Source organism: Pagrus major, chromosome 19, assembly GCF_040436345.1.
Source record: "Pagrus major chromosome 19, Pma_NU_1.0".
NCBI classification, from domain to species: domain Eukaryota; kingdom Metazoa; phylum Chordata; class Actinopteri; order Spariformes; family Sparidae; genus Pagrus; species Pagrus major.
In genome coordinates, this window is record NC_133233.1 from 6067872 (window position 1) to 6093834 (window position 25963).

At 39.8% G+C, this 25963-nt stretch overlaps 3 protein-coding genes across 6 annotated transcripts in view; 1 reads left to right on the plus strand and 2 right to left on the minus strand.

Moving 5' to 3' along the window:
• Window positions 1-1055: 1055 nt before the first annotated feature.
• LOC141014660 (uncharacterized) lies at window positions 1056-5162 on the minus strand. Of its 3 annotated transcripts, none has more exons than XM_073488541.1 (2): window positions 5133-5162; window positions 1056-2243 (listed from the first exon to the last, which is right to left on the minus strand). In XM_073488541.1, exon 2 carries the CDS (start codon window positions 2191-2193, stop codon window positions 1324-1326), a length of 870 nt encoding a protein of 289 aa, XP_073344642.1. In that variant the 5' UTR covers window positions 2194-2243; window positions 5133-5162; the 3' UTR covers window positions 1056-1323. The 3 variants fall into 3 exon arrangements, with proteins under 3 accessions (XP_073344642.1, XP_073344643.1, XP_073344641.1); XM_073488542.1 differs by lacking the exon at window positions 5133-5162 and adding an exon at window positions 3868-4230; XM_073488540.1 differs by lacking the exon at window positions 5133-5162 and adding an exon at window positions 2805-3845.
• Window positions 5163-11473: 6311 nt separating this feature from the next.
• aoc1 (amine oxidase copper containing 1) lies at window positions 11474-17226 on the minus strand. 2 transcript variants are annotated; one of them, XM_073488844.1, is made up of 5 exons: window positions 17184-17226; window positions 15123-16658; window positions 13418-13706; window positions 12664-12796; window positions 11474-11743 (listed from the first exon to the last, which is right to left on the minus strand). In XM_073488844.1, exons 2-5 carry the CDS (start codon window positions 16654-16656, stop codon window positions 11474-11476), a joined length of 2226 nt encoding a protein of 741 aa, XP_073344945.1. In that variant the 5' UTR covers window positions 16657-16658; window positions 17184-17226. The 2 variants fall into 2 exon arrangements, with proteins under 2 accessions (XP_073344945.1, XP_073344946.1); XM_073488845.1 differs by lacking the exon at window positions 17184-17226 and having other exon boundaries at window positions 15123-16677.
• A 4085-nt stretch (window positions 17227-21311) lies between these two features.
• The window catches only part of sspo (SCO-spondin), an 86702-nt gene continuing 82050 nt past the window's right edge, over window positions 21312-25963 (plus strand). Inside the window, 6 exon segments of the mRNA XM_073488441.1 lie at window positions 21312-21364; window positions 22826-23035; window positions 23910-23992; window positions 24243-24413; window positions 24609-24832; window positions 25060-25162. Of these exon segments, the coding sequence (XP_073344542.1) occupies window positions 21312-21364; window positions 22826-23035; window positions 23910-23992; window positions 24243-24413; window positions 24609-24832; window positions 25060-25162 (844 nt within the window).

A 25963-nucleotide genomic window follows, 5' to 3' on the forward strand; every position in this document is an offset into this window, starting at 1 on the left:
TTTGGCATGGACAGGAGGTGTTAGGGATCAACCCTATAAGATGAAGAAGACACCATTTATTATCATCTGTCCTAAGTGAGCCGATCACAAGTGAATTCACACCTGGTATATGAACCCATCTCCAATTGTGTCTCAGGTGATCACTTGTGATTGGATCTCACTTCCCCGCTTCATATGCAAATAACCACCTACAGTACATCACTGGGACAAATGGACACAATGTTTCTTAATACTTAGAAAGAACTTAATGAAGAATATTTGTTGAATTTACATAAGCCCTAAATATTTAATAATTTGTTATTGAAAGCATTCGCAAAGTTTATAGAGTTTCTCCTAACTCAACATCTTACGCAATATCTGTTAAGAAAAAGAAGTAGCTTATATTGGCTGAAGTTTTACTGTATTTGTAAAATTTGACGTTTGCCATCTCAAAATGTTGCCTTTTTGCTACTAGCTCAGTGGTTAGATCAGTTGAAATAGTGTGTTCATAAACATCTGCTGCTAACAATGGCAGGTTAAGAGAAGCAAAACATGTCATTTACATTACAGTGAACCACATGAAAATCTGACCATTATACATGTTGTTGCTTCTTGGTGTTTTTTGGCAGAGGAAGTCAGTTGAGTAGGCGGTCTTTCAATGTGGCCCAGGACATGTGTGTGTGCACACTGCTAAAAGAATGTGGTCACATGTATACACCCTCAAAAGTGGTCTCAGTTATCGGACCACGCATGTGCCCTCAGTGCATCTTGGGGGCATTAACGCCTGTACTCAGAGCTGTCCACTTGTGATCAGATCTCTCAGGACAGATGATAATACGAGGTCTAAGTCCTCTAAGATGAATTGACAACTCACTCTACCTACATGAAATCTGACAATAGTAACTGCCAGCAGTAATAGTGACAGTGATCTTGCTGAGATGTGCAGCCACTCGCCTGCAGACCTTCATGCAACCGCTCACTACTTTTTTTACTTTCTTGATAAAAGTAAAAAAATATTAAATAATCAAATAGTAAAATGATTTAAGAGGCATTTTTAGTTAACATCAGTGGTCAGTTCTTACATCGATGACAAACTCATTGCATTACCTGTGGACACTTCAAAATAAAAGTCACCCAGTATTTTGCAGGTTGAACCATTTTAATATGAATCAGTTGGATGGTCTGTTTCCATCAGCAGTAACTTATTAAGCTCTAAGAGAGTGAACAGTGACCTGTAAGGCCATAATTTCCCTGCGAATCCCTTTTACTTAGGCAAGCTATCTGAATACAGCATGTGAGTGGCGGACTCTGCCACTAGTCTCTGAGCTGAAAGAAGAAACTTTCTCAGTCATAGCTCTCTTCCTCTACATCAACACAACGATGTACCTTCAAGGATTTGGGCCAAGCAAATAATCTTTTACATTGAGAACACCAGTATGGTTTCTCTCCAGTGTGACAACGCAGGTGTTCATTGTAACTACTTAAATGAGTGTATCTCTTTTCACATTGTTCACATTGATATGGTTTCTCACCAGTGTGGGTGCGCAGGTGTCTGTTGTAATCACTAGACTCCGCAAATTGTTTTTCACAGTGCTCACACTTGTATGGCTTCTCTCCAGTGTGGACAAGCAGATGTCTTTTGTAGTGACTTGCACGACTAAAACTCTTCACACATTGTTCACAGCGGTATGGCTTTTCTCCAGTGTGGACACGCAGGTGTCTCTTGTAATCACTTTGGAAACGAAAACACTTTCCACACTGTTCACAGCGGTGTGGCTTCTCTCCGGTGTGGACTCGCAGGTGTGTCTTGTAATTACTTAAGCGACTGAAACACTTTTCGCAGTGATCACACTGGTATGGCTTCTCGCCAGTGTGGACACGCTGGTGGTCCTTGTAACTACTTAACAAACTGAAACTGTTTCCACATTGGTCACACTTGTATGGTTTCTCTCCAGTGTGCACAAGTAGGTGTCTCTTGTAATGACATAAGTAACTGAAACTCTTTCCACAACAGTCACATTTGTATGGTCCAGTATGGTTACACAGGTGTGTTCCATATAAACTCTGGTTGCTGAAATGTCTCCCACATTGGTTGCAGCAGTTTGGTGTTTCTTCATTGTGGGTAAGTAAGTGTAGCTTGTACGCAGTAAGTTGATTGAAACTGCTGCTGCATTGTTCACATTGATAGTTTCTCTGCACTTTGAGTGAGTCCATGTCTTCTTAGACTACCAAACCAGCACTTCTGACATCGATCATGTCTGCGTCTGTTACAACAGAGAAATAAAAACAGAAACAGAGAAATTAAGATCAGTTCAGCATCCAATAAAAATGCTGCTAGCTATTCAGTAGCCATACAGTAGAACACCACAACTGTAAAATAAAATTATTCCTCAACAACATATTGATAATTCTTAAACAATAGCAGGGGACATTGCACATGATCCACCCCCTTTGAAATTTTATGTTGATACCATTTGTCATCAATGTAAGCTTAAAACCACCCACTGGTCAAGGCAATGCAGTTTACATAGCATATTGCATTAGCTGCTCGACCGTCCAACAAGCACTTCAGCTGAAGCATACTGGCCCTGTAAGGTTTAACAGCATTCAGTAGTTTGTAGTAGGCTCCAGCCTCACTAAGTTCAAGAAGCAATTTATTCCAGAAATATTCTTTGCTGAAAACTTGCCATCATTTTTTTATTTGACAGGGCTCATCGCTCAGTAGCACCAGTTGGATTATTGTAAATTACGGGTGAGAAAGCAGATCAGATCGGTGAAGGCCAAGTTAGTCACTTTCAACAGCGTTCAGTACAGATTTGACTCACCACATTCTTTGCATCAATGAGATTGGCAGACCTGAACCCAACATTCACAACTGAAGGTTGGCCTACATATGCTTGAGGATGTTACATGCTCCCTCTCTGCTGGCCAGAATGTGTCACCGTGGCTGGTGATTGGCCTCTTGCCTTGCCAGGTGATAGCAGTCTGGCTGATTGGGAAAATCCAATAAGAGGGGGTAGGGCACTAGGCTCTTGCTCTCTTGCTCTCGCTCTCACTCTCACTTCAGTCCACCAGACAAGCGGTGCAGTCAGTCAGCCGGGAGGCTGGCTGAGGCATTATGTTTTTGATTTTTGTTTATCTGATGGGTGCGGTAGTTCAGTTTTCGTGGCTTCATTTCAATAAGGTTTAGTTGTTCTGTTGTGTTAGGGTAGAGGGTTAGCCCCCAGTTCTGACGGCCCTGGTGGGTTGGTCTGGGAGGCTGTTCTTCTTTTTTTTATTTTGGCCAGCCCATTGTTTTGTTTGATTGTTGTTAATTAATAAACTTACACTCTTTTAAACTGTAACTGGCTTGTTTGTCGTGTGTTAGACCTCACTTGAAGGGGGTCGTAACAGAGGACAACACTGTCCTTATTTTCAGTAAAGACAGGAAAGGTATGATTCTATCGTAACTCTCAAATGGGGATTTAATTTGTGAAAGTCAGTACTCGCCATGAGAACTGCTTGTTGGATGGTTGAGAACTAAAGTAACTCCCTCTCCACACCCCTTTCTGATGCTCTAATGCTAATATGAACAGTTTCCTGAGCTGTTGTGATCAAACGCTGATGTTTTAGGATCACAAAGTAGTATGACAGTCTCCATAAATACTGATTAATAACAGTTTTTTATGTTGTCATCTACAATAATGTCTAAATTGAGCAATCACAGAGAAGATTTGAGGAATAAAGTGCTAGAGTCCCAGATCCAGTCTTGGCAAACATCAGTTTCTAAAAGCTTTTATCCGCCTAATGCTAAAACATGAGGCCGGAATAGTCAAAGTAATGCATGCAATCATTTATCTTGTTAATTCAGTGCTGTCTTCAGCAACGTTGACGCATATTTGATCTCACCTTCTATGAACTAATTTTCACAATCATCCAAAAGCTTTTCTTCTCATCAGCACATCATAACTCTGAAATCATCAGTAAGGACAGACTGGTCAGTGCAGAACAGTTACAATACTAAAACAACAATTATACTGCAGCTTAGGGTCACATGATATGGGGGGGAAAAAAATCACATGGTGATTATTCTGACAGGAAGTAAAATTGTGATCATGAGGATGTGACATTTATTGTGGTCTCATCTCTGCAGCACCGCAGTACCTCATTATCATGTCACACATTTGTCCTTTATCAAAACCCTGCAGTGTCTTATGATTTGGATAGTACACTTGGCCATTTTGTGACTTCGATAATATTGTGATTACTTGTGCAGCTAGAAGTGAGGTAACAAGCCAGAATTCAATACTGAATCATTACTGCTGACCCCCAGTGTGAGATAATGTACTGTATATTTCTTCTTTCTTATTCATTCATCTTAAAAGGAGCAGTCTGTAGTTTCGTTGAAGAAATGTTAATGAGAAGACAAAGATCTTCATTGGCTGATTTTTTTTCTTTTTTTTTTTTCTGCCTGAATAATCAAACTTTGTTTTCATGACTGAATAAACAAACTGACCTTAAAGGACAACACAATTTCATACTGTGTTACTTTGTGTATATGTGGCGGACCCTGCCACCTTTCTAGCTCCAAACAGCGTTCTGGGACCTTATTTTCCTCTGAGAACAGCTTGTTAATTCACTTATGGTAAAAATTTATATTTCTGAGTTTGTATTATTACCTCATTAATATTGTAAATATTAAATTTCTGAGTTTGAATTTCTTCTTCAGAACTACAAAGTGCCCCTTTAAACGTCATCTTTTAATTTTTTTTTATAATCTTATATTTTTCCCCAATAACACCTGTACTGCATGCATTACATGCCACTGGTCATAAGTCATTTTATTTCATAATGTCATTTCGTTAATTAAGCTATTACAACTACACAATTTTCGCAAATGTAGTCGTATTTTGTAATGTCTTAATTGTCGTATTATTTCGATATTTGACTTCTGCTCAAGTCATCGGACTCTTCAACAGTCTGAACACTACTGACTCGTCAGTAGTGAAGGCTAACTCAGCAGCAGCCTAGCTTAACACATCCAAGCTAACACATCACAAAGTTAGCAGCAACATGCTAGCAGGAGACAGCTGTATTTCTACAGCCGGACTGACGAGCTTCAAAACCTGCTGTCATTAATCAGAAATAAGACGAGAGAAAAGAGAGCAGCGAACCTTTAAACTCTTCTCTGTGCTCAACTTCCGCCCGGTGAGCTTGTTCCGCTGCAAACTGCAAGCCGAAGAGGGTCACGTGACAGGCGGAAACAACCGAAGCCTCTTTTTTTTTTTCCAAACAAATCTTTATTGTAAATCCAGTAACATTCTGCATGTCAGCCACGGACACGGGGGGCGGGGGACAAAGCGTTATAAAAACCATCACTTGATTGTCCACAAGATATTAAAACTGTTTGATCATGAATCCTGATGTTGCTGGACAGTTCTGTGGTTCATCAGACACGTGTAGACATCTGCAGAATATACAAGACAGCTCAAGAAATTTAAAAAATCCCATAGACAGTTTTTCCACAAGCTTTTCTTCTTTCTTTCTTCCTTCCTTCTAAGTCAGCAACTCAAAATAGTTGTTAACTGCAATTGCTGTGGCTTCTTTGAAGTTTGCTGTCTGCTGTAATGCAAAACATCTTGTCGAACATTTTTGTTAATAGCTATTATATATAGCCTAGCACCTGTGGTTTGACTTCCAGCATCCATGAATGCAGCAGCAGATATTAACCAGACAAATGTATATAAAAAAGTGATTCAAACAACTGAATGTTGACATGAATATTTTGCATTCATGACGAATATATAAATTAATATAATACAAATGGCTTTATCACAATTTATTAATTAGAGTCCAAACTAAAATGCAATAAATTAAAAGCCTAAAAATAAGAATGAATCAATGAAAACTTGACACGTACCTGTCACTTTGTCACGCACACCACTAAATTGTCCCTTTAACTAAACAAATATGATCAAAAAGAGGATGTTTCCAGGCCTTCTTATATTATAAGAACAAGTTTCAAGTCCTTATTGTGTTACCTCATTTACTCGCTTTACTCTTTAAGATAATCTTGCAGAATTATTTCATAAAAAACTGGTGTGGAAATGTCAGAAATTTAACAAAAAAACTAAATATTGCAAAAAAAGTTTTTACACTTAAGTAGCTTAATTAGCTGTGGGGCTATGTGACCTTATGACCTGATGGGATTCTGCCCACACTGCATCCTCGGACGACAGGACTCGACCGGATTCCGTCGCTTTGCAGTAAACATGGCTGGACACCAGACTGGGTCTGAACACTGGGTCTGAAGGCCAGTTTGAAGACAGGGGATACATACAGAGGTGATTTACAGGCCTATGACTCTGGGGACAAGAAGAAAAGGCAGGCGGGGACGAGAGAGAGGGAGTCGGACATCAGCAGCGGGTGAAACGACATGTAGAGTAGAATATTTTCACGTGTTATGCTGAGAATTGAGGATTTATTTGGACCAAACCAGAAGTGACCGTGGAAAGGCAAACCAAGACTGTTTTGGTGAATTTGAATGAAGTTTGTTTGAGATGAGTTTGACGTCCGATTTAAGCTTGTGTTAACTGCTTATCTCAATGCTTCCAAATCCTAATATTCTCATAACAGTAGTGAAATTCTAATTCACTTTTTTTCTATGCCAAAAAAATCCTAGAAATGTAGCTTAAATTTGTGCTTTCCTTCTTAAACAGTTTAGGGAATCCTTTTTAACACCCAACTAGTTTATAAGGTCACACACCCTGTGAAGATTATGACCTGTGAACATGCTTCCTTCCTTCCATCTTTACTTAGTGTATCTTTCCTCTTCTATTTCCAGCTGTGTTTTTATCATCAATCTGTTATCATCAAACACATCACTTCATTTAAACCTCTGTGTCAGCCCCACAGTGTGACTCCGGTATGGAAATGTTGCATATATTGGAATAATCTGATTCAACACTACACCCTGTTTTGACAGCTATGAATATCCTATGAAAATGAGTCAGTGACACAGCAGAATGTTTCCAGTGGTGTATAATGAAATATGTAACAGTAAACACATTTGTACTGAGGGGATGTATTTTTGGACCAGACGTCGGGCAGCTGAGACAAGCTTGAGCCCTTATTTCCTGCCTTCTAAATCACACCCTCTTATCACACTGAACAAAATAAAAATAAAACAAATTGCTCTTTGTAAAATTACATTTTAAAACTTTCACTATAATGTTTGAACATGTTGATCTGTTGAAGGGGTTGTGGCTTGGCAAGCGACTTCACTCATATTAGATTGTTCCCATTTAACAGTTAGTGGAGTGCTATTTGCTTCGGCATTGTTACATGTTTCCTGTAAAAGAAAAAAAATGCAGCAAGCGAGGGACTTATCGCAGATATTGATTGGTGCCTATGGTAGCGCTATAGGCAAGTCCACACGTATACAGGTATGTGTAAAAATGTCTGCCACACAAAGGAGATGAGCCAAACTACCCTGGTTCTTCTGTCTACACATAAACACTGAAAATGGTGTTTCTGAATATCTTCACCCTGGCAGGAGTTTTCCAAAAGCTCAGTTTTCAGTTACCTGAAACGCTGTTAACGTGTGTACGGAAGGTCAAAACCATAGAAAAAGCTTTGTTTTAAGAAATACCTGTGTATGTGTGTAGAGGGCCTAAAATACCTTTTAAAAATACCTATAAAATGACTATTTGCCATTGTTGGGCCTAATGCATACAGGTGAGATAAAGCAACACAGGAGGAACAAGACAATTGGTATAAAAACACTTAAACATCAATTTTGACTTCCTGGGAACCATAAGAATACATTTTCTTGCATGGCATATAAAGGACATTTTTATACAGCATTTTTCCAGAATTTGAACACTGTAAACTGTATTCATTTAGTAAGCAGTTAAGAGTTAAACTGAACTTTTATGATCCTGCCACTCATTAAGCAAGTATGTGTTTGAGTGCACGCATGTGTGGGTGATTTTATGTGCATGGTGCATGGTGATGTGTGTCCCTGCTGGTATGCCAACAATCCCATTCCTCTTTGTCCACTTCTCAAAATAACCCCCCACCCCAGCAGCAGCTGAGACAAAACTTCAGACAGACAGACAGTCTCCACAAAACAGAGAGAGAGAGAGAGAGAGACAGGCATTACAGGACAAAGAGATGGGAGAAACATTTGAATCGCCTAACACAGGAGGATATTAGCTGGTCTCATATCATCTGTGACCAGAGCTTAATAACACCTGATCCTACACTTGACATACTACAACTTTTTTGTGTTTTTTTTAATTGGACCCATCCTGCCAGGTCAACCACTGTCTTTTTAAGCCTCCTGTTTTCAACACAGGCTTTATAAATGTGTTGATTTGACCCAGATGATCCGACTCAGACTCCACACAGCCTCTCCAGAGCCACAGAGGACATTTATACATGTAGAGCTGATTTTGGAGCCTGAGCAGGACTCCGCATGATGAATAAAGTGATCATCACATGTAAAATTGATGTAGTGTCCCTTTACCTGGAAACATTTGTCCTTAGAAATGAAGAGGCGGTTCACGATTTACTTGACCTGTTAAAAAAATCCGTAACACTCGACAAAAATGTGAGTAGTTCCTAAGGAGAAATGAATCAGGAACTATTTGATGATTGATGAATCGTTAATAAGTAATTTCCTGAGTTACTAGAGAACAGACTGGCAGATAATACATTAATGGGGCCGCCCCTAATACATTTCGGGGCAGTAGAGCGGGTTGTCCAGTAATCGGAGGGTTCGAATCCCTGGCTCCCCCAACTGCATGTTGAAGTATCCTTGAACCCCAAATTTCCATTTTCCATAAATCATTATGTAATTATTAGTTCATAAATATCTGTGAATCAACATACATACCGCTTTCTTCATGAGTTGTTATCGATAAAGTATCAAACAGCTGAATGGCACGAACTAGCGACTTCTCATTAATTGCAAATGACTTAATCATTAGCTACTGTTTTTGTGCCCCCTCAAGTAAAGTGATACATCATACTGAATGGTAATAAATAATCCCAAGTAGCTGGTAGTTTCACTTTACTTGAAGGGGCACAAAAAGTGTCACTAATAATCAATTAATTAATAATTGATGAGCTGTCAATTGTTTGTGCCACTCAGTGGCTGGTTCATAGTTAATCAGGAACAACTCATGAAGAAAGTGGAGAGTATGTTGATTCACAGATATTTATGAACTAATCATTACCTAATGATTCATTAATGTAGTATCTCCCAGTCTGTTCTCTAGTAACTCATCATCTACAATATTGTCCTCGATTCAGTAATTCAGGAATTACTCATTAAAAATTCAATACTTATCAAGTCATTCCTGATTCATTTCTCACGCGCTCCTTAAGAGCTACTCACATTTTAGCGTACCTTATTGGAAAGTGTTTTTATATGCAGTTGGACGCAGTTACTGTCTGTCTGTATGATCCAACAGGTCCTTTGCCCTCTGGTAGTGATAACAAAGAAAGGACACAAATATGAACATTATGGTTAAAACATGCACAACAGTTTTAACATATGAATGATAAATAAAAACTAATGATATACATTTTCAAAGCACTTCCATGGCATGTATCCACCACATCTAGGCTGCAACTGATAAGACCAGACAAGAAATTATTCAAGAAACCACTAGGTGGAGACACCTTACCAACTAAGTTCCCAGGCTTATTGTTTAATCAGAACTGTATACGTTTTTCATCCTTTAAAAAATAGAAATTTGTTGTATTAATGCAGAAATATCAACATGTTGTTTGTCACACTGATTTTTGCAGATTATCTTTGTAGTTATTTTTGTATTATCTGTATATTTAAATATAGACCCTATATTTACTGTCACTATACTATTATTTGTGATCCAGTGTCCTGTTGAACCTGTGTATAGACATTATATATCTCTTGCAAAACATTTTAAATACAATACAAATGTAAATATATAGGCTTTTATTTGTCAGTATATTTTTTTGGCTGCTTTTGACAGTATGTCTTCATCAATTTCAGACTGTCTATTAAGTTACAGAGAGATTTCACAACACAGAAGCTCAATGATTAAAGGGCATTTTAGCATGAGTGACATAAAATTTTACACTGATATGTGTAAGCTATTGTCGAGTTTATATGTGTAAAAAGTACAACATTGCAGTTGTAGAATGTATAAACTGTCTCATGTTCACTGCTTTCCTATAGTTTTTTCTGTTGTGACGTCAGGACCGTCATTGCCATGGAAATTGCTATAGGAATGCTTGTTACCCAATTCACATTGTTTTTTGTCCTCTCTTCTAACGCTGTTCATTCATCCATGCATGCATTGCTTTCATGTTATTCCTCTTTTACCATGCAAACTGTAAAACATTGGCACACACTTATAAAAAGGGTTTTTAGAACAGTTGTTGGCCGGATTCCTTTTTCCCCACTCCAAAACACTCATTATTTACCGCTCACACAAACCCACTTTTCCACTGCAATGTCCACCTCTATCCTAACAGTTATATTTAACTTTCAGTGTGTGTTAATTGTTGTTGAATACAGAAGAGCTTCAATTAAAATCAAATCCAAAACAAACAATATGATCAACAGTTTGATTTATTCTGCACTTCATTACATCTTTTGGCTGAGAACTATAAAGTTACACTGGTATGTAAGGAATGCGTACATAAAAGACAAAGCAGCTACATGTGCTGTTGATATTGAGTACACTGTGTCATATTGTATATAATGTTAGGTTTCCAGGGGTGATTGCCCAGCCAGGAGGTATCCTGGACTGTTTGCAGGGAAGGATCCGGAGTCAGGCTGTTTGCTCTGTAAGGCCTGTTGTCTTTCCAGTAAAAACATTCCCACAGTGGGGGCAAGCAGAGCACGCTGAGGGCCAGCAATTTACCACAAGCATGGCGGATACAGAGCATCCTGCATCCTGGATGCTCGCTGCTGCTAAACCTCAACCATGGAGACCCAACATGGGATTACAGGAGCTCTCAAGGCCCCTTATGCCCCACACCGCCTCCCCTTACTCCTGTCAGGTTGCATGTGTGGTTTGATTTGGTGTGGTACATTAACTTTAACATTAAGATTATCTGTGCATGTGTATGATTTGGGTAATATGTATTGCAGCATGAAAGATTGGAGAGAAGCAGCGACAGACATTTAGAGCAGTTCATGCAATAAGTCTCATTTTATATGAGAAAATGTAGGATTTCAAGTTATAAATGACCAGCTATGGCAGTCATCATTTATGAAAAAAACAATGGGGACACAAAACCTCTCTTCTTCTTATCTGTCATTTTTTACATGGATCATGTTCTGTTTAATATTTAGATATTACAAAGAATTTTTATAAGGTTTTCACATTGTAAAACATTACTAAGAATAAATCTGACTACATGTAACTGAAGTGATCATTTTAATTCTGAGATTCCCGATTTGCAATTAACCTAAACGGAGCAAAAATTATATTTGCTCTAAAAAACGGCAGCTCTAGACTCCTGCATATGTGCCATTGTAAAAGAATGGCTTGTCTGTCACACAGTGACCTATGATCTCAGGTGTCCACCTCTGGACCTTGGGCTTGCCATCCTTGCCCGGCCGAACAATGATGGTGCTTTTAGATGCCAGCGAAGGGTCTTCGTTGAAGAAGTTGAAGGGTCGGAGGAAAAAGCCAACTGCGTTGCCGGGTGTTGCCGTGTTGGGGATGTCCTCTGAGTGAGGCACATGCAGGAAGCCCACTGTCACCCAGGCAACCAGGTCCTGCACACAGAAGAGTCAACATTACATGAGGTTTTTAGAGTAGGACACATAACAGGTAGTTTTTATCTTGTTTTAGTTTTTATGTTCATCTGTTTGCACTTGAAAGTGCAAACAGACGAAAATGTCAGCATTTGTGAGTCACCATGATGGTGCTGACCAGAACCGATGAACAGATTATTTTAGGAAGAGCAAATGTGAACCATTGACGTAAATCCTCAGAAAACACGCTGCTCCTAAAATGTAAACCACATTTCTAGGGAGCTAGATGCAACATCACAAAGGATGGTGTCCATAATTTGACTTTAATCATAACTCACCCTTAAAATTCCAGAAACCATGTAACAAAAATGATAATTGAACCATCACCGTGGTTGGTGATCATAAGATGATATTATACAATCAAATAAGGTTCTGGATACATTTTTTCTCACTGATTTTTAAAGTTATTGGTGCTTGTTGCTAGTTTTCATTAATGTCCTGTGTCCAGGGGTGCCCTGTGCTGTGAAAAAAAATGATAGATTTAATGATTTTACCAAACAGTTTGAAATAGGGTATGTTGGATATTTCAGTGGAATGCTTTTTAGGTCCAAGGAATAGTTCAGCATATTGGAAAGTAGGTTTTAACACTTATAAAGCAAGCATTGTTTAATAAATGGTTTATAAAGTATTTCATTGTTTGTTAATAGTCAAATAACTATTAACTAAAGTTTAGTGAACTATAAATGTAACTTTTATCAATGGTAGTTATTATAAAATGTACTTTATTTTACTTATTTACTTGAATATTTATCTCTAATTTCTGTCTGACTTTCACAAATACTGTGGTCAAAACTTATGTCCCCTGATTTGAATCCTTTAAGCTTTATTATGAAAATTTGTGTTGTGTATAAACAGGGAATGCAGATGCATCTGGACTGTACCTGGTTCACTATGTCTTCATTGTTGCGAATGTAGTCCTCAAAGGACACTACAGGTTCCCAGGGGTTGTTCTGGGTGTAAATGCTGCTGCTGGTCGCTTCGCTATCTTTATGACGAGTCACAGCCAGAGGATACCTGCAGGGAAGAGTGTTTCATACTCACTATGTTACTTTGACATCTGACTGGAAAAGGATTCAGTACTTCTCCTTACATCAGTTTATCTTAGTTGTTTTCATTTTGTCCAACTTTTTTTTTCTTGTTCAGTCAAACAGAGCTTATTGAACACAGTGATCTTCCCCTGGGAAATGAGGAACACAGTTGTTTCCAGAGTCAGGTGCAAACACTTAAAGACAAAGACAACACTGTAAAAAGCGTTCTTTGATGGTTAGCTGCACCTCTGTTGCCTCCATAAACTTAACCATACTTTGGCCAACAAAATTCCAATCAAGAGATTAACCTCCTGAACCCCACTGATCCTCTGTTGTTTCAATCATTACAAACTATGTTGTCACCACAATTATATGTGCAAACTTTCTTAAAATGCATTTAAATAATGCACATTCAAATTCTACTGAAGATACCAATGTGTCAAGAGATAACATATATGATTGATTTTAGGGGAAATGTGTCTAATATGTTGGATGAGACATTTGGAATGGTGGCACCCATAAAAAATAGTATCTGAGGTTTTAAAACTTTGATCCAAGTTATACATTTATATTTTTCCAACAACAAAAGGGGTGAATTTTTTATTACCTTGACCAACTGATGCCATTCTCCTCTCTCCAGCCTCTTGGAAGGACACTGTGGGCATGTGAGTTAAACTGAATACGGTAACTCTTCTCGTGCCCCCACTTATTTTTCTCATTGGGGTTCTTAAAGTGCACATAGCGGGGGAACTTTTTGCCGAAGCGAAAAGCTGCAGATCGCTCGGTCTTGTGCTCAGTCCTGTGGAGTTTGGACTGGACGACAAAATTATCCGGGCTCCAGGGGTTTGTGAAATTGACAAATTTCAGATCCAACGTCTCAAAGCTGTTCTCGCGCCCTGTGTCACAGTGAAGGAAAAGAGGGTTTCAGAAAAGTTCTAAGCAGTCTGTTGAGATACTATACAAACATTCACTTTTGCATCACAAATCTCCATTGCTTTTTCTTTTAAATCAGAGGAGAATTGAATGCACTGTAATAGTAGTAGAAGTGACAGACGGGTTTAACAAGATTAAGTTATCGTCTTTGCATGGCACAAAGCCTAGATCATAGATTGCCTTGATCACACATTTCAACAGAACTGTCTCACAGAATTTATAGGCCAAGATTGACTCCTTTATGACAGGGTAAAGTCCAGAAAGCCATCCATTTTATCTGGACATCAATAAAAAACTTGGTCAAAGCAAGTTTCTTTGCGCCTTTCTTTCATCTTACTGCACTGCTTTCACAGCTTCAAATTGATATCAAAGCTCTTTGAAATGCTGTGGTGTTGAAAGGTGATATACAAATAAACGTCCTTTACCTTTCCTTCAAAATACACAATATAAACAAAATAATAAAGTTTGTTTTTCCACTTTTCTTGGAAGACCACATTGTAGGCATTCTGATTACCCATTGTCTTTTGTGAATATTGGAAGAAAAAACACTGGATCATATTTATGACCAGAGTCAATGTTTATGAGATTCTCACTTTCTTCAATATATGCACATGGCAATGGCTGTATGATCAGCTCAGTCTCACACCAAAGTGAATAATAGACCTGCTGATCCACCAGACAACAACGTGAGTTTCACAGTTTGCCTAGTTGCGAAAAGTTCATGTGTTTATGAAGGTGCAATACCAGCAGGGGGCGATAATGACAGGAGCTAAGGATTAATGTAGTATAAAGAGCCAGAAAGTGCATATCAGGACAAGGTTGGGGTTTGTTGAGTGGTTCAGAGGTCTTACCAGGATTCAAGACTTGTGTGAAGCTAATAGTTAGTGGTGACTGTTTCAAGGAAGTAGTATTGTTTTCAAACATGGGCGAGGCCATATGCGACCATGACACTGTGGACCAATGGGTCTATTACATTTCTTTAGTGTGATAACATGTTGGTATGGTATAGGATTGAGGTTACAGCTAACAAATGATGGTGATGGTATGGTAAGAGTTTGGCAACTAAAACACTTGGAGAAATATTGTTACAGTTAATAAAAAAGCAAGTGTAAATTGTAGTCGGGCAGGGCGGCTGTGGCTCATGAGGTGGAGTGGTCGTCCACCGGTTGAAAGGTTGATGGTTTGATCCCCAACCCCTGCAGTCTACATGTTGATGTGTCCCTGGGCTGATAGATAGTGATACTCAAGCTACTAAACCCCAAATGGTTCCTGGTGGCTCTTCCATCAGTGTGAGTGTGTATGAATGGTTGTTGCTTCTGATGAACAGGTGGAAGCCCCAGCTGTAAAACCTAACTAGGTGATTGGACCATAATACTCACCAGCAATATCCAGGTCCACTTTATAATGGATGAGGTGTGTGTGCAGGTTACCCAGCACATGGTTGTACACCTTGGTACCATAGTGAAGTCCGTTAGGTGTAAAGAAAGTGGCGTGGATGTATCCAGTAGCGCTGACCTTAACCTCCACCACTCCATTCTGGTAGAAGAGGAAGTCCCAGATGTAATCATAGTTGTAAACTGTCGAGGTCGTCCGCAACACCAGCACAGTGTTCTCCAGCCCTCCATAGAAGTTGTATCCCCCTTGGGAGTTGGAGTTGAAATGTCTTCTCAAAGGCATAGCAGTGGTCATTTCGAAAATACAGAGTGCGTTTTTGTGGTGCACAGGTTTGTCTGTGTCATAGTAGTGGTAGAGGTCAACAAAGGTGGCAATTTCTGGACAGTCGATTCCAGGCGCCAGCTCAAAGGTTGAGGTGCCCATTGCCCAGCCAGCATCGATGTACTTTGTTTGCATGGCAGCAGGGGTGTCACCAGAATAGAAGGCAATAGCTTCTTGGAGGCTGATCTCATAGGCAATCCTTTCTCCATTAAAACGGAGGTCAAAGACTTGAAGTCCGGCTGATGAGCGGACTCGGTAAGAGAAAGACCATCCAGCATATTCAACAAAATTGTGGTCAATGTGATAGCGAGGCCCCTGGGGCTCGACAAGCTTTGGCCCATGGATATCAGTGGGAGTGTTGCTCTGACCGCGGGGGATGTAGGTGGAGTAGAGGTCATTTTCATCATGATCGGGCAGTTTGACCTTCTCCACACCTCCCGATTCATAACTTTCTACCAGTTCCTCAACACTGTCAAAGTACATGCTGTTGTACCAGACCTTCTCAACAGTCCACTTTTCTGGATCCAGGTCCTTGTGGTTGACCAATACCTCAAACCCAACTGGGTGGATGAAATAACCCTCCACAAACTTCTGCAACATGATCCAGCTTGTCCTCTCACCTGGACCCACCCCACGAGGGGCTATGTCTGAGAACGTCAGGCACCGGTCAGAGCAATTAGTGAAGGAAAACCCTCCTGTGGTCTCAAACAGGAGCTTGTGAGCTTTGGTGGTGATCTTGGTGAGGATGTCAATGATATGTTCATACTCTACAGCTGTAATAGGCCTTGACTCAAACTCGATAGGCTTATCCCCCTTAAACGTCTTGACTCTGTGGGACTTTGGAGATGGCAGAGGACTCACAATGTACTCAGTGATGTTGGGCTTGGCCTGGTTCCCGAACTGGATGATCACACGGGCTTCACGTTGGGGTTTGGCCTGTCCACGGTCCAGAGCTCTCAGGGCTTCATGCTTTCTTGGCAGGTGGAGTTCCATCAGTAGGATGTTGTTCTTCTTCAGAGACTTGCTGCGAGCATTAGTGAGCTGCAGCTCTGGAATGCCATGCAGGTAGGCCCTGACAGCTTTCATCTCACGTACAGTGAGGTCGGAAAACATTGGGGCACCATGATGAGCCCACTCTCTTGATCTGGAAGCACTACAACCAGCCAAGCAGACCAGCAGTAGACAAAGAAGCTTCATGGCTGTAATATAATGAGAAGAGAATATCCAGCATTAATAAAGTGAATGAAGGCGGAACATTTTTTAACCCAAACTTTTTCTTAGATTTATGCTCCTGTAAATGAAGGAATCAAAAACTAGAGTAATTCCTCTACTTGGCTCTCCTTTTTTCTTCCTCTTATCAAATCCCGATAAGCAATTCTTTCTTGTTCCCTTTACTCTATTTGCTTTTATTATATTACAATCTCTTTTACTTCTCCACAGGAACACAATCAGTATGTACCAGCCTCTGCTGTAACACACTCACAGTCACCATTGTCCTTCTCTATGCTCTATCTCCCTGCAATGTTTGTGCTGCACATTAATGAGATAGAAAAAGTTCTCAATGCAATTTGTCACATTCTTCAGGATTCATTAGATTTTATAACATGCTTGCATAATTATATTTTTGTAATATTATTGTGATACATGATGTACTGACTATGGAGTAGTTGAAAAACACTTGCAGCTCTATATCAGGAACAAAGAAATAAACCAAGCTACTGTACCTGCAGTCGTCCTCCTGCTTCAAGCACTTTGCGCAACTAGTGTGATCAGTCCAGTCGACCTGCTTCACCAAATGAAGAAAACTCTCTAACGTAAACAAGGATCAATGGACTGCTGCTTATGTTTAACCTCCTACTTTGCTGTGACGGAGGCTGATTGGCCAACAGTGGGTTGTAAATATGATGAAATAACAGGTGCCATTTTAGGTAATGCTGCTGATAAACTGTGCCAGAAAGTCACATCGTCTTAGTCAGTCCAGTAATATGCTAAGGTGAAGACATGCAACGCTGAGATCTAATAATACCAAGGTGGAAAAATGGACTTTATTGTAAGCAGTGCAAGTGATCCCAAAGTCAAGTGCATTAGTTTAGGGAACAGGTTAAATATTTATGTTGTGTATTTTGAATCAAAATAAAAGTAATAATAGTTGTAAGAAGGATTTAGATTGATAGCATTAATGATCTTCCGTAGAAAATTGCTTTTGTTCAAATGTGGTTATTTCTTTACTAATATAATACCTGCTGATGGGAAAATGAAATTAATTTGGAATTGATGCATGGGAAATTGTAAAAAAGAAGTGTTTACAATGGGAAATCTCAGGTTATTCAGACTGTAGTTTGAATTTAGCAATAATATGTCAGATACCATTAAGGTGCTATTAGCCACAAGCCACCAACTCTGTAAAAGTTTTGAGGCTTCATAAAAGCAGAATACTGTGGATTACTATAACATCACCCCATGGAAAATGTATGCATTGCCCCCCCCCCCACATGCTGATGGAAAGTCAGGTGAAGTTTTGTAGTCCAACAAAAAGGTTTCTGGAGCTGTTGGAGCATTCACCTCAACAACTGAAGTAGCTGGAGACTTGTTTTAAAACATAGAAAGCAACCAAATAACAAACAAACAAACATAACAAAACATAAAATGGCTCCATCTGCTTGCAGAATTCAGAATCCAGAGATCCCAAAATGATTTGACGACATTAACACCCTTTTCTTCAGAGTAACGTTCAGTTCAGTTCATTTTCTTGACCGCTTTATCCGTGAGGGTCGCGGAGATGTTGCCGCTTTATCCCCCCCCTTTCAGGGGGTTGCGGGGGTTACTGGGGCCAAATCCAGTTTTCTTATGGGCGGAGGCCAGGGTATATCCCTGGACGAGTCGCCAGCTCATCGCAGGGCCCTCTGACGGCAGAGGCTGCCACACAAGGTGCCAACTGCACGTCAGGAGCAATTTCGGGGTTCAGTATCTTGCTCAAGGATACTACAGCATGTAGCTCAGTTCCGCCCAGGGGAGCCGGGGTTCGGTCACCTGCTCTACCCACTGAGCTACAGCCGCCCCAATATATATATATATATATATATATATATATATATATATATATATATACATAAATAATATTTAAATAAAAATTTCTTCATATTACTGAAAACAATTATTTTCTCCCTCATTCGACTCAACAGTTTATTCTTTCCTGTAGTAAATAAACCTGCTTTGGCATTAGTAGTAATCTTCATCTAGAAAAAGTACTTTGTCTACGTTGTAGATCAACGCTTGCTTTTTTTGTTTTACACACATTTATATCTGAATCAACTGGTAAAACCGTTTGATGCACAATGTATGAAACTTCCTCAGGGCTATAATACACTCAGATGGTTTCTGCATTTCACCCTGTGACTGCTGCTAGTGCTGTTTTATTATTGAATGTACACTGTGGACAAATCAATTCTAATGTAGATTGTTGCTGTTTCTATAGTTTGCTGTCATATGCAGTGTGTTAGGTCTTGGTGCCAGGGCCGCAGCCAGGGTTTAAGATATACAGAGGTCCATGCCCAAAGTCCCCAATGTGTAGTGTAAAATAATCTCCAACACAATCTACTGCAGAGTTCTTAAAATCATTCTTTGACCTTCATTTTGCAAGTAAGTTCTTTTGCTGATGTCTGTGTCGGCCTACCTCAGTGATAATGCAGAGAGCAAATTTGCATACTTATTTATTTGGAAATTCAGTTTGTTTTTGGTCATGGCATTAGAGATAGCAATGTCTGTCTGTCAGTCGGTTGATCAAACCCTTTTTGGTGCAGACTCAGTAATTATCTCAACAATTACTGGATGGATTGCCATCAATTTTCGTACAGTCCCCATGGAACGAATTGTAATGACCTTGGTAATCCCCTGACATTTTGCCTTGGTACAAAAGCAGAGCAACATTTTAACTATTCCAGGGAAATATCTCAATTAGATGAATTAGCACAAATTTGACAAACATTCATGGTCCCCAAAGGATGAATCTTACGGCCTTTGGCCAGTGTTACCAGGTTGGTTTGATGCTTTCAAATCCAATAACTGCTCAAAATCCTGTCAAATTGATGTCAGAAAAAGCCCAAATATTATCTATAATAAACAATACATATGAATTCATATCAACAATAGTAACACTATTTAACCTAGATTGAAGGCTACATCATACAATTAACTATAAAACTATTTTCCATGTCTGCTCCAGCCTTAAAACCACACACACATACTGTACATATGTATGTATATGTATATAAGTATAGGGTTAGGGTTATTTTACAAATCAACAGTTAACCACCCAAAACCACCCAACTGAGTGAAAACCACCCAATCTGGCATGCTGCCTTTGGCGTTCCCCTTACTTTTCCTTTTTTTTTAATGTCTCCACAGCTATCTCGGATGGATAACCATTACATTTGGTACACACATGCGTGGAGCCCACAGGATGAGTTGTAATAACTTTGGTGATCATCTGACTTTTCATCTAGCACCATCATCAGTTAAAAATTTCAATTTTGTCCAATACTTATTGACAAATACATTCAAACTGTTGGCATTCCCATCAGCCTCAGTCGTACTTAGTATTCAGTGCTAATTAGCATAAGTAACTAAAATTCTGTACATGGAAGATCTGTCAAACATTAGCATTGTCATGTGGGCACGGTAGCATGCTGATTAGCATTAGCACAGTGTACAGACTCCAAATCCTGTTTCTTGTTGTGTGAATGTGAAGCTCATATAACCCTTACCTCCTACCTCCCTCTCTTTTCTGTCTCACCCCTTTTCACCACGAATGGTGATGAAGCAATAAACTAACAAAGTTCCTCACTGGGGGGAGCATGGAGGAAAGATGAAGCAATTATGACACACTGTTTTGTTATTCCATTAAAGCAAACCCTTGTGACAGTAGCTTGTTCTTCGTCTCCTCTGGTCTCGAGCTAAGGTGTACTGTGGTGACAGCTGTGTTTGAGCCTCCTCACTCCGGGGTCAGGAGGTCAGACTTGGGATATTGGTGAGTCTCAAAGCCTTCAGTCTCCATGTCTGTTGACACGCTTCATTGAATAAATGCCCCATCATCCTTCCCGAAACGCTACTCTTTACAGGATTAGGCTCTGACAAACATCTCTTTATTCTGTGGCAGAGACACCACCACCCCCGCCATCACCTACAGTGTCCTCTAATGTTTGACGGGGTGAGGTCAGAGGATGTGTCCGTCACAGGTCTGGAGACCAATGCCTGTGCTCCCAGCTGTGACCTTACCACTTATATCCAATAGCAGCAGGTTCAGATGCTACTGTACATCCCATGAGTCACCCCCCCTATTTAAAACCCTGCATCTGGGGCTCCGCTCCCCCATAAGGCAAAGTGTCACTTCACCGAGGACTGTATCACATACTGTTGGACAGAAAAAAAGAGAAATAGTGACAAAAACGGTGAACCCACAACAACATATTAATATTGATTACAATCGAGCCACGGACTTTTTAAGATTTCCCAAAAGCACTTCAAAGGTAAGTGCACCATTTTTTTAATTGTGGTGGGAGGATGGCAATATATGTGTATAACTTCAAGGAAGGTTATATAGATTGGTTTGATCACTTACAATGACAAAAACACAACAATCAATCCTCGGGTTGGTTAAAGTCATTCGGCTGCCTCACTTTTATCATTATGTGTCAGGAAGAATTTCTTCAGCTGCCACTAAAGCTGTTTTTTGTTTTTTTTTGAGTCTTCAAGGCAACATTGAGGATTTAAAGTTGATGTAATGATGTATAAGAAATCATGAATATAAAAAACATCTTTACAGGAATTCTAAGCACAAACACTGAGGAAGGATAATGGAGATACTGCTACTGACTCTGTTTGGACTGCAGACAGTGATGGGAATGGGGTGAGTATGATTCAGATCAGCTGACGCATTTTGTATACTAAAGTATAGGAGTGTAGAGGAAGGCGGGAAAAATAGTGCAGAGACATGGAATGAGTAACCCACTGACCAACTCGGTTTAAAGCCCAAAACTCACATCAGGATTTGTAATGAAGGTGAAGGTAGTGCTCTGGACTTTTTTTGAACTGAAATAAATATATGAATGTATCTCATAGATTGGTGTGCATGTAAGTGATGAAAAGAGGGAACAAATTAGCCTACATTGTAGTGCCAACCTTCTTGCAGTTATTCTATTATAAAACAAATTATATTATCAATAAGGGACTTAAATATCTTCAACACTATATAATAACCATCATTAATAAATGATACATTTATAGTTATTATACTGAAAACAATGAAATGCTTTGTAAACTTTTTTTTTTTAAGCAACTATTTATTGTTGCAGCAGCTGTTTATAACACTTTATAAATGGTTAATAAATACTGTGTAGTTCATCCATAAACATTATCTGGATGAACATTATAAACCTTTACAATTGCTTAATAAATAGTTTATAAAGCATTTCATTGTTAACAGTGACACAACTTAACTAAGGTTTAATTAACTATGAATTTCCATTTATTTATGATGGTTATTATAAAGTGTTACCTATATCTGTTGCATGCCATAATATTACATAAGAACATGGTTACTGGTGATATTTTAATACTAATTTAAATGTGCTTTTTTAATAAAGGAACCTGATTCCTACAGGTATGATGTATAACAATTTAGGATTGGACACACATCACTGACTAACTTTGTTGCTGTGTGGTGTTTATATAAATATAGATGTATTGTACTATTTTAGAGCATGTTTTGCACAAGGAGGGAGTAGAAGTTCCTTCTTAACCTTTGGAATTCAGGCGGTTGAACTAAGTTAAAGGATGAGATGTGAGTTTTCGTAGTCCACAAAACATTTCTGGAGCTTCACAGCAAAACAGCATTGCAGCATTCTTCTAATCAACTGAAGTAGCTAGGGACTTTAAAAAAGTCTCTGGAAGCCCTGACATCCCAAATTGATTTGAAAGCACATTTTTTACACACTTTTTTGAGCATAAATTCTTCAGTGTGGCTGCTGAGCTAAAATCGTTAGCTGAAGTGGGTGCACAAGCTTTACTGAGCATCAAGGGTACAGATAATGTCTTAAAATCAATTTGGGATCTCTCTTTTCTTTCCAGTTCTTTTTTCCGTTAAAACAAGTCCCCAGCTACTTCAGTTGTTTAGGAGAATGCTGCAACGCTGTTTTGCTGTGAAGCTCCAGAAATGTTTTGTGGACTACGAAACTTCACCTGACTGGAGGAGATGATGACTGAATTTTCATTTTTGGCTGAACTTACCCTTTTAAGCAATTACCTTTGCGCACAACAGTATACCTGAACCTGAAGTACTCGAGGAAATTAACTCTGTATTGTGCCACAGACACTGGTGTGACCACACTGTGCAGGAGAGAGTGGAGCGAGTCATGTCCCCACGTCTGCAGCTTGAAGTGAGCTGTTCTGAGGTGTATCAGTTTAACACCCAGGGCTGGAGACTGGACGTGGACAGGATGCGCATCAAGCATGGGGGTGATGATGGCATCGCACTATACTACAAACAGCAGGGCCCTAAGGCATCCTGTTACTTGTACAAGTAAGTGAAAAGTTGAGTCTGCTGGCCTGTCTCCTGGTCTCTGAGATTTGAAGAGTTTCATGTAAACCATTAGGTGGCTCAGGAGTGGAAGTCAGGATAACTCTCAGTGAATTAAAAGGCAAGGCAAGTTTATTTGTATAGCACAATTCAGACACAAGGCAACTCAAAGTACTTTACAGGGGCAAAGAATTACTTTAAAAGACATTAAAAATTGCATTTAAAATATATTAAAAACAAGTAGGAAGACATCAAGAAAGTTGAGTTGGAGTTTGTTCCAGATATGTGGCGCATAATAACTGAATGCTGCTTCTCCATGTTTAGTTTTGACTGTAGGGACTGAAAGCAGACCTGTACCTGACGACCTCAGAGGTCTGGTTGGTTCATAACGTAGCAGCAGATCAGAAATGTATTTTGGCCCTAAACCTTTCAGTGCTTTAAACACCAACAGCAGGATTTTGAAATCTATTCTTTGGCTGACAGGAAGCCAGTGTAAAGATCTGAGAACTGGAGTGATGTGATCTACTCTTTTGGTCCTTGTTAGGACTCGAGCAGCAGCATTCTGAATCAGCTGCAGCTGTCTGATGGAATTTTTAGAGTCCTGTAAAGACACCGTTACAGTAGTCGAGTCTGCTGAATATAAATGCATGGACACGTTTTTCTAAATCCTGCTGAAACAAGTCCTTTATCCTTGATATAGTCTTAAGGTGATGGTCAGCTGACTTTGTAATTGTCTTGCTGAAAAACAGTCCACAACTATTCCAAGATGTTTGTTCACCTGTGGTACATGTTCCTCTTTTGAAGGTATAACCGTATTGAGTCCCATGTTAGCCTTCAGTTACCCTGACTTTTCAACCAATGTGTCTGTCAATCTCAGACCCCCAGAGATGGAGAGCCAGGTGGTGAACAAGACGGTGAGAGCATGCTGTGAGGGCTGGGGTGGACCACGCTGCTCTGAGGGTAAGAACAGACAGTATGCATGGATCATGCTTATTTTACAGGTGAAATGAAACACTGCATATGCAATACCTCCTGATTCAAAATACCACACATTTGCATAAAATAACTTAGAAAATATGTAAATGAAGTGTAACTAACAAAACATTAAAGACAGTGACACTACCAGCATTCTCCTTCTCGCTGACCCTTTCTATGCCTTTTACTTTCTCATCCATTTTCTAACCTTATCGCTGTGTGCTTTTTCTCCCAGGTGTGGGTGTGCGTGGCCAGTGTTACTCTACGTGGAGTTGTGAGGACTTCCCTGGAGTTCATAACTCCTCCTTGATGCAGATGGAGCAGTGCTGCAGCAGTCTGTGGGGGCTGAGTTGGAGGAATGCCTCCGACCAGACATGCTTGTCTTGCACCTACACACTCCTTCCCGGTCAGAGAACATGCACATACACACAGCTGTTTTGGAAATTGTTCAAGCATCAGTTTGTGACACGCACACAATTCATTTAACTTTTTCTCCTTTTATGCACAAGAAGTCTGCAGCTGCAAACTGCTTGGATTTCATCTGACATCATCACATGAGAGATAAATGCCTGGCTCTCCTTCCTCTTTCCCTCCTCTGCAGACTCCCAGTCCTCCCCTCTGGTGCGTGGTGGTCTGTTGGGTAGTGTCAGGGTACCTCAGAGCTCGGCCACCTGCATGTCCTGGGGTGGAGCCCACTACCGCACTTTTGACAGGAAGCACTTCCACTTCCAGGGCAGCTGCACCTACCTGCTGGCCTCATCCACTGATGGCACCTGGGCAGTCTACATCAGTACAGTCTGTGACGGGAGAGGAGACTGCAGTAAGGTGGGAAATATTAATGGAGTTCATTAAATGGTTCATTAGTGGTATAGTCTTGTACTTTTCTAGACTCCCAGACCACCACTAGCCATAATGTAGCAGTAGTTAATGGCGATGGTGGCAGCATCATTGCATTTTGGCTGCTGGAAAAGCAGTGATGCAAATGACTGCTTATAACTTGTTCTGTATGTGAGTACATGCATGTTAATGTGTCTGTGGCCGTCTGCTTTCAGGCTCTGAGGATAATGCTGGGTCTGGATTTGGTTTCAATTCATCAAAGGAACTTAACACTGAACAGCCTCCCTGTTCCTAATGGAGAACCACTCTTCCAAAATGGTAAACTATTTTCAGCTGTCATTAAAGCTCTCTCTTAGTGCCATGTCCTGTCTGATATTGGTAATATGAGGCTATGAGCTGAAATAAGAGAAAGTCTACCTCGTGCTCTTGTTACATCATGACACATGGTAGTTGAAGACTCATTCCTTGACTTGACTTGAGACATGACGACTTGGATGGCTTGTTGGTGTGTTTTTTAAGTTTAGTATTTTAGATGTTTTTAGTCTGGCTGTCAGTATTCCACTGTTTAAAAGTTTTATTGAGAAGAAATTAAGAACTAAATAAGCCTTTTTAAAGTTACTAGTTAGTTTGTTTAGCTGTATTTAATTGAATATCAAAAAATTAAATACAAATTAAATTCATAGTCATACTTTTTGAACAAGTTAGATGCATTTGCCAATAATATCATTATTACACAGGTACAGGTTGTCTTTTCTCTATATAAACACCTGATAATGCAGGTAAGGGTGCAGCAGGCACATTTTAGGGGAGAAAAAAGTGATTGTACTTGGGACTTGACTTGTCTTAAATAAGGACTTGACTTGACACAACCTGTGACTTGACTTGCTTGAGACTTGGACCAAATGACTTGAGCCCACCAGGCTGGAGAAATGCAGTCACACACTGAGGAGGGGACAGTTGATGATTTATCCTGTTGCCACCTCTTAAAACTACATGTTACTGGAAATGTTTGTCAGAAGTATAGAATTGTACAACCACCAAACAGGTGGTCTGATGTGATGTGTTGCTAATTAACCTTTAAGAATGTCTAATAAGGGTCCAACAAGGTTTTTATTAGCA